General features: G+C 41.4%; 1 protein-coding gene and 1 long non-coding RNA gene across 3 annotated transcripts in view; one reads left to right on the top strand and one right to left on the bottom strand.

Moving 5' to 3' along the window:
• The first annotated feature begins 401 nt into the window (after nt 1-401).
• LOC119138749 lies at nt 402-1,294 on the top strand. The gene is made up of 2 exons (XR_005101200.1): nt 402-729; nt 983-1,294. It is a non-coding gene; the product is annotated as an uncharacterized LOC119138749 (long non-coding RNA).
• A 2,169-nt stretch (nt 1,295-3,463) lies between these two features.
• The window catches only part of jmjd1cb (jumonji domain containing 1Cb), a 34,000-nt gene continuing 29,838 nt past the window's right edge, over nt 3,464-7,625 (bottom strand). For both annotated transcript variants that reach the window (XM_037278559.1, XM_037278560.1), the window contains exons 18-31: nt 7,442-7,594; nt 7,279-7,368; nt 7,087-7,211; nt 6,512-6,737; nt 6,218-6,432; nt 5,786-6,136; nt 5,551-5,719; nt 5,372-5,462; nt 5,131-5,261; nt 4,835-4,957; nt 4,536-4,675; nt 4,274-4,450; nt 4,071-4,202; nt 3,464-3,984 (exon numbers count right to left, since the gene is read on the bottom strand). In XM_037278559.1, the coding sequence (XP_037134454.1) occupies nt 3,892-3,984; nt 4,071-4,202; nt 4,274-4,450; nt 4,536-4,675; nt 4,835-4,957; nt 5,131-5,261; nt 5,372-5,462; nt 5,551-5,719; nt 5,786-6,136; nt 6,218-6,432; nt 6,512-6,737; nt 7,087-7,211; nt 7,279-7,368; nt 7,442-7,594 (2,216 nt within the window). In that variant the 3' untranslated portion in view covers nt 3,464-3,891. The remainder of the gene's footprint in view (nt 3,985-4,070; nt 4,203-4,273; nt 4,451-4,535; nt 4,676-4,834; nt 4,958-5,130; nt 5,262-5,371; nt 5,463-5,550; nt 5,720-5,785; nt 6,137-6,217; nt 6,433-6,511; nt 6,738-7,086; nt 7,212-7,278; nt 7,369-7,441; nt 7,595-7,625) is intronic.

Here is a 7,625-nt window from a genome sequence, read left to right as displayed (position 1 = left end):
CCTTTTATACTCTTTTTGTGATGACGTCATTAGAAGAAGGAAAAAAAAGAAAAAAAAACTTTCAAACAGGTGCTAATGCGAGAGAAAAACTGCAAAGACAAATCTTTGGAGGGTTCTGGTCTCGAACCAGCACTGCAAACTTCGGAGGCAATGGTGTTATCCCCTCGACCACTGTCCGTTGAATGTTGACAGAAGATTTCTTTGTATTATCCCAGATCATGAAGCTATCTTCAGGAAAGGTTCAGAGTAACCTTCAATTACAACCACTTGACTGAGCTATGTAAGATCTCGAATGGCCGAATGGTTATAGCTTTTCCCTTGAGTTTGGGAGAGGCGGGTTCGAATCTTATGTCACTCTATTTAATTTGCAAAAGCTGCAAGGTGCAAGTCTCGAACCCGAGGCTTTCCCGACACCGACCCAAGTCATAAACCATTCAGCCATTTTGGCGTTGAAATTTTCCAAGTTTTTTTATGTATTCATAGTATAGGTTTCACGAAATAGATAAAATTACCAAATCACCAAGGTAGTGCAGAACACCAACTGGTGTAATGGTTAACGCTTTTGCCTTATGTTCGGGAGAACCGAGTTCGAGTCTCACACTGCGCAAACTTTAGCTCAAAGTCCGCTTCGTGTGGGGCTCGAACCATAGTCTCCCGAACACCGGGTAAAGTTAAAAACCATTATACCATTTTGCCAGCAAAATTCGGCTTTTTTTTTTGGTAGTGTACGTTAAAATTGTAACTTGCTCGAAAAAACGCTAAATTACCATTGACAGAACACTCAATGGTAAAGCTTGTGCCTTGTGCGCGAGAGAACTGATCAAGTCTTACACTATGCAAATTTTAGCTCAAAGTCTGCTTCGAGTGGGGCTCGAACCATGGTCTCTCGAACACCGGGTAAAGTTATAAACCATTCTGCCATTTTGGCGGGGAAATCCGGCCGGTTTGTTTTCCTAGTCACTAGGAAAACACTAGGACCTAGTGTACTGAACAGAGGACGTCTGGTGAAAAGGAAAAATTGACATGTTCATTTTACGCTGGGTTACATACAAGTGAATGGGGGCACTGCCATCTCGCGGTAGCTTGCCGTCATTACATGAACCGCTTCATAAACTCGAGTCAAAAGCCTGTATGTTTCATATCGTACGACGTACGTATTTATTTAATTCTGCTTATGTGATGGTATTTTAAATTAAACAAATGTACAGTAAACTACTCATATGTTTAAGTTCTAATAACCATATTGTAACTGAAGTGGAATGATATTTTCATTAAAGAAAGAGCAATGATGAAAGTTAAATGGACATGGTCATTTTACGCTGGGTTACATACAAGTGAATGGGGGCACTGCCATCTTGTGGTAGGTTAGCGTCATTACATGAACCGCTTTATTGACGATAGAGTCAAAACCCCATTAATTAAATTATATAAAATTATAATATAATAATATTTAATGAAAATAATATAATATAATACTAATACTAATATTACTTATAATAAAACCTATACAGAATGTATCTCTATAAATCATTATACAAATTATATATATATATATATATATCATTATTTTCATTAAATATTACCATATTGCAATTATTCATATAATTTAATTAATATAATATATTAATTTAATTAATATATTGTATAAAGTAATATAATATATTAATTTAATTAATATATTAAATGGGCTTCATGTAATGACGCTACCCTACCACAAGATGGCAGTGCCCCCATTCACTTGTATGTAACCCAGCGTAAAATGAACATGTCCATTTCCTTTTTTCATCATGCTCTTTCTTTAATGTAAACGTCATTTCAATTCAGTTACAATATGGTTATTAGAACTTAAACATATGAGTAGTTTACTGTACATTTGTTTAATTTAAAATATCATCCCATAAACAGGATTAAATAAATACGTACGCCGTACGATATTAAACATGCAGGCTTTATTCGATAGTTTATGAAGCGGTTCATGTAATGACGCCAAGCTACCGCAAGATGGCAGTGCCCCCATTCACTTGTATGTAACCCAGCGTAAAATGAACATGTCCATTTCCTTTTTTCATCATGCTCTTTCTTTAATGTAAACGTCATTTCAATTCAGTTACAATATGGTTATTAGAACTTAAACATATGAGTAGTTTACTGTACATTTGTTTCATTTAAAATATCATCCCATAAACAGGATTAAATAAATACGTACGCCGTACGATATTAAACATGCAGGCTTTATTCGATAGTTTATGAAGCGGTTCATGTAATGACGCTAACCTACCGCGAGATGGCAGTGCCCCCATTCACTTGTATGTAACCCAGCGTAAAATGACCATGTCCATTTCCTTTTTTCATCATTGCTCTTTCTTTAATGACAATATCATTTTAGTTCAGTTACAATATGGTTATTAGAACTTAAACATATGAGTAGTTTACTGTACATTTGTTTAGTTTAAAATATCATCACATAAGCCCAATTAAATAAATACGTACGCCGTAAGATATTAAAAATACAGGCTTTTGACTCGATAGTTTATGAAGCGGGTCATGTAATGACGCCAAGCTACCGCAAGATGGCAGTGCCCCCATTCACTTGTATGTAACCCAGCGTAAAATGAACATGTCCATTTCATTGCTCTTTCTTTCTTTAATGTAATATATGTTTTAATAATCATATTGTAGCTGAATTGAAATATATATATATATATATATATTATATTTACCCCCTAAAGAAGTACAAAGTCTAGATATTTTGCTTGATAAATCCATTTTAATGGAAAATGTAAAACCCCATTTGGACTTCATTTTACAAAGCATTGTAACACACTTGAAAATTTTAAATTGAAGCAAGACATGTTTTATAAAAATACCTCAGTCAATGTATATATGTATATATTTACATTTTATAGTTAGTTTTTTTCTTTTAACTTCAGAAGCTAAACATAGTAAATCTCAACAAAATGAAAATGAATTATTTTCTTAAATAAATTACATCTTTTTTGTAAATGTCTGTTTTACAGGGAATACTTTTTTCATAAAATTCAAAACTGTATGAGCAATTTTTTTTCTATACATAATACAACTTTAAACAGTCTTTACAACAAGTTTGGCAGTTCATCTTCAAAAATGTATTTATGGCATGAGGACATAGCATTTTCCAAAGTTACAGGCATTAGCTGGTGCATGTATGTGTCCTCCATCACAGTAGAACCGTCTAACTGAAAACCACGTAGAGCAAAACAAAAGTGGGAAGAATCAAACAACTGTACAAGTCACATTTACATGAATGCTTTTTTTGTCTCATTACCACACATACACATTTACACAAAGCTATCAAATAAATACATCTTCACAGAGAAACACAAAGTGACAGAACAAAAAAAAGGAACAAACGAGGGGCTTGCCGACTCCAATCATACAGCTGATGATTGTTGCTTTACGTACCCCCCTACCGTTTTTTTTTTCTCTTCTCGTAAATTCCATCCGCGTCCCACCGCCGACCGTCAGTCCTGACAGTCCTGACAGTCCTGAAGTGGCTTGCTGCTGGTGATGCTTTTGTAATCAGCAAAAGAAATGAATCACTTTACCGTATGGGCTCTTGCTGCAGTTGAACAGGGCGGAACCCAGCACCTTCAGTCGAGTCGCTCCTGCCGCCCAAAGCAGCACTTGGGCTCACATGACAGTTCCACTCAAGAAGCGAAGTCTTCAAACGTGGCTCCCAACATTCTGTTGTTGTTGTTTTTTTTCCTTCAGTCTTCAGTGGATGGTTGAACCCCAATCTGTCCAGTAGACCCGCCTCTTTTTGACTTTGCCTCTTGGCTACGTGAATGTCAGCCAACCAGGGAGTCTCCATAAGCAGCTCTACTCCTGCAATCAGGTCTCGGAGAGGGGCCGTTATGAGTTCTCTTCTTCTTCCTCCTCCTCGGAAAGGCTCCGTTTTAAGGAGCCCACAGCCTCTTTGACACAGTGGTACAGGATGTTCTTCACCTGGTAGGAAGGAGGAGTAAATGATTGTCGTCTAAGAGCAAGTCCCATCAACAGAGGCAAACTCAGTGAGAGATGTCCACAATCACCTGCAGTTTGTCTTCATAGTTGACTTCTTCATTGTTGGGTCTGAGCTGCTGGGTCAGATGGAAGGAATTGGCCACATGCTCAGGAGACACAAAGTCATTGATGACCTGAACACAGCTGTGAAGGTTCTGGACCTGAAAGACAAGGTTGGAAGTGTCAGGTGTGAGATGTTGATGTTGATGTTCTTGTGTGGCTGGCTTTATACCTGATGCATCGAGCCAGCTGGTATTAGAACAGAGTCTCCCAGGAATTGAACGACGGTCCAACCCTGCACCCCGTGCTCGTCCAAAAGCTGCTGCCGCTGTTTCTTGCTCAAGTACCAGCCTTGCTCTCTGATTGGATCCTGGTCCACTGATACATCCAATCCCTGCTCCTTACAGAGCTAAGGAAATAAATAATCATGCTAGTTTGAACAATAGCTGCACGATGAGTTATCATCCTCATTTCAAGCTGTTCATGGCGGTTACCTTGTACAAGAACTCCCGGACTTTGTCCATATCTTTGTTGAGGTAGATGTGCCATAGTGCCCCCGGTGTTTCACTGGAGTCCTTCAGCCTTTTCCGAACCCCCTCATCCAGATTGTCCTCTTCCAGGCGCTTTAACACGCCTACAACCACACAAAGCAATATTTATCTGTTTGGATGAGATCCAATTCTTTTTTGACAAGCAAGTGTAACATTCTAGCATTGACTCGTTCCTACTAGTACATATTTCCTTCATCCCAGTGTTTGTAGTAATTGCACGATTGTTGTTTTGGACATTTTACCAGTTTTGGACAAGACTCCATTGCCTTTGGCCACTCCGACGTATACTAGAATAGAGACCACATCTGAGACTTCGACATGAAGGTTGGCAGTCCCAAAGTCCTGGTCCTGAGATGCAGCTACACCTAGGGAATGATCAATTATTTAAGAGTAGGGATTCTGTAGAAGAAGACCTACAAATAGATTGGCAGTTGGACATTTGCATCCTAAAGGTCAAATTAGGTGCAACCTTTGTGAGTAGTGTGTGGGAGTAGCTCAACATTTCATTTGGGCATTGATTTGATTCGTCATTGTTCACCATAGGCACAGCAGAGTCTTGGTCCCAAATCTGGCCTGACGAAGAAAGACGGCAGATGAGATGCTAAGTTTAGGCTTCCTTCTGGATCCGAATACTCGGGCAGCGGCAGGTTCTTCATTAAGTCATCATACCTGGGGGAGGGATATAAATTGGGATTGTTTTTATTCCCGCTCCATATCATGAGGAGCTTTTCCGTAGCTGAACACAAGTACACGCAAATATTGAAAGTGCCTGTAAAGACCTTGAAGGCATGAGAGCCATGAACTCCTCTCCAGAAGGCCAGTCCTTCAGTCTGTAAACCACAGGTTCCCCATCCTTGGACTTGAGTCGTTCTTAACGAGTTAGAAGATCTTTGTTAGACTCCTTCATAGTTCTATTTCCCCCCTCAATACCCAATCGAACGTCAGTGCTTGAACTCACTGGTGATGTCCTCAAATCCATCCCAGAACTCTTTGATCCCTGAGTTGGAGACCACTTGGTCTTTACAATTGAGAAGATCCCCCTGATGGTCTGCAAACTCTTGATTGAAAGAGTCGGCTTTCCACAGGGTGGCGTTCAGACGCTTATGGATCCCAGAAACCAATACGGGCTAGACAAAAACATCAAAATGGCATGTAGAAAAGGAAATGTCATCATCTCAAAAATGGACTTGTACCTGTCCCTGTTTCCAGCATTCCCTAAAGAGCTTCCAGTTATTCTGGTTCCGGTGATCCTTGAGCCAAAGTAGTCGTCCGTGATTTAGCCAGCAGTGAGGAATATCTGGATACAGATTGGACGAATCCTCTGCAATGACTGTCGTGACAGGCGTGGACTTCTTCTTGTCCGTTTTGATGTCGTCTGGCACAGCGGGCGCAGGGTTGCTGCTGTTGTTGACGTTGATGACGGGCTCTTGCTTGATTGAAAGCTTTGTGGCGATAGTCTGGCGACTGGCGGGGATTTTGTTCTCCACAACCGAGGCGATGATGTCATCGAGGATATTAGGCATGCTTCGGCCACCTTTTCCAGTCTTGGAAACAATGCACAAAATGAGCTCAAATGAAATGGTTGCAGATGAAATAAGCAGCAGTTCTACCAAATCATGCTCAACCTGCGAAGCGGACGAGTAGACTGGCGCAAAGGCGATTCCAGCATCGGTGGAGCCCATCTTGAGTTTTCCTGCAGTGGTGGTGAGCAGATCTCGGAGAGTGGAGCCTTGCTCTGTGCTGTTGCCAATCAGGGCAACATTGGTTTTACATTGCTGCAGAACCTCCAGGCTGTCCCCTTCTTTCACAGATTTCCCCAGTAGCATGGAATCTTTGTTTTCTGTTTGAAAAATGAATAGATCGATTCCAAGCCACCGTAATCATTCGGAAGTCAAGAACCAAACAATGATTGGACTCGCCTTTCTTTTCCTCTCTGGATTTCTGCTCTGCCAGGTCGGCGAGGAAATGCAGAGGTGACTGGGACTCCGGCGGAGTCACGGCGCTTCCTTCATCGCTGCCCGGACTTCTTCCTCCTCCGCCGTTGGACTCGACTTTAGCTCCTCCTTGGTCGCAGTTCTGTTGACAGCGTGGCTCAGTCTTCACCAGGGACAATTTGTTGCTGTGGTTCAGAACGTTCTGCAGTACCTGGCGGCGGAGTAAAGTTCAATTACGACTTCCCTCTTCATAAAAAAGGGTCAATGGAAGAAAAAAAAGAATAATAGATTGATGACGCAAATTCATAGGTCACAATAACCCTAAGCATGAATTTTCTACCACTTTGGCCGACTGACTGAGTGAAAAGGAAGGTACACAGTGGACTGATTATTTGTCAGTCATTCACAGGGCAAGCTGACATCGATTGAAATTGAACGCGAGACCGACTGGCTCACTGGTTTCACGAGTTGTGCTTTTTTAGTACGTCGTGGCCGCTGTTGCTATGATTCGCTGAAATGGGATGGACGGCCATCTGTTGGGGTATTAAAAGATAGTGTACCTGTGAAACTCCATTGGTGCTTGGTAGTTTGTTGAGAAGATTCTGTTTGCTGGCGCATGCACAGCGCACTTTGATGTTGTGTTTTTCTCTCAGCGAATGCATGGAGCTGACTAATTCAGTCAGCACTGAAAAAGAACGGAGAGGTAACTCAGATGAGAAGATCTGGCTGACAAGGAGAAGTAGGTTCTTTACCTGTGCCAGGTATGATCTGTGTTGGCATGAGGTGTTTGTGATCATGAGGCTGGCCTTTCACACACTTCAGCCAGCCATATAGTTCTTTATCTGACAACACAAAGTTGGGCTTTTGATTTTTCCCGAAATCTCTCCAACCGTCCATCTCCGGTCCACAACTGACCTTTGGAGCTCCTTTTTTCTTTGGCCTTGTAGCAGTCCAGGCAGACCACAAAGCCACATTTTTGACAGACCCAGTGGATGTTGAAGAGCGTTGCCTCGCAGGCGTCGCACATCTCCCGCACTCCCTTAACGGCGCGCTTCCACACAAGCTTGGCTGAAATGCACACGGAAAAAAGTGCCGTTAG

The sequence above is a fragment of the Syngnathus acus genome, chromosome 19 (genome assembly GCF_901709675.1).
Source record: "Syngnathus acus chromosome 19, fSynAcu1.2, whole genome shotgun sequence".
Taxonomy (NCBI): Eukaryota; Metazoa; Chordata; class Actinopteri; order Syngnathiformes; family Syngnathidae; genus Syngnathus; species Syngnathus acus.
This window is presented reverse-complemented; position numbering and strand designations above follow the sequence as displayed.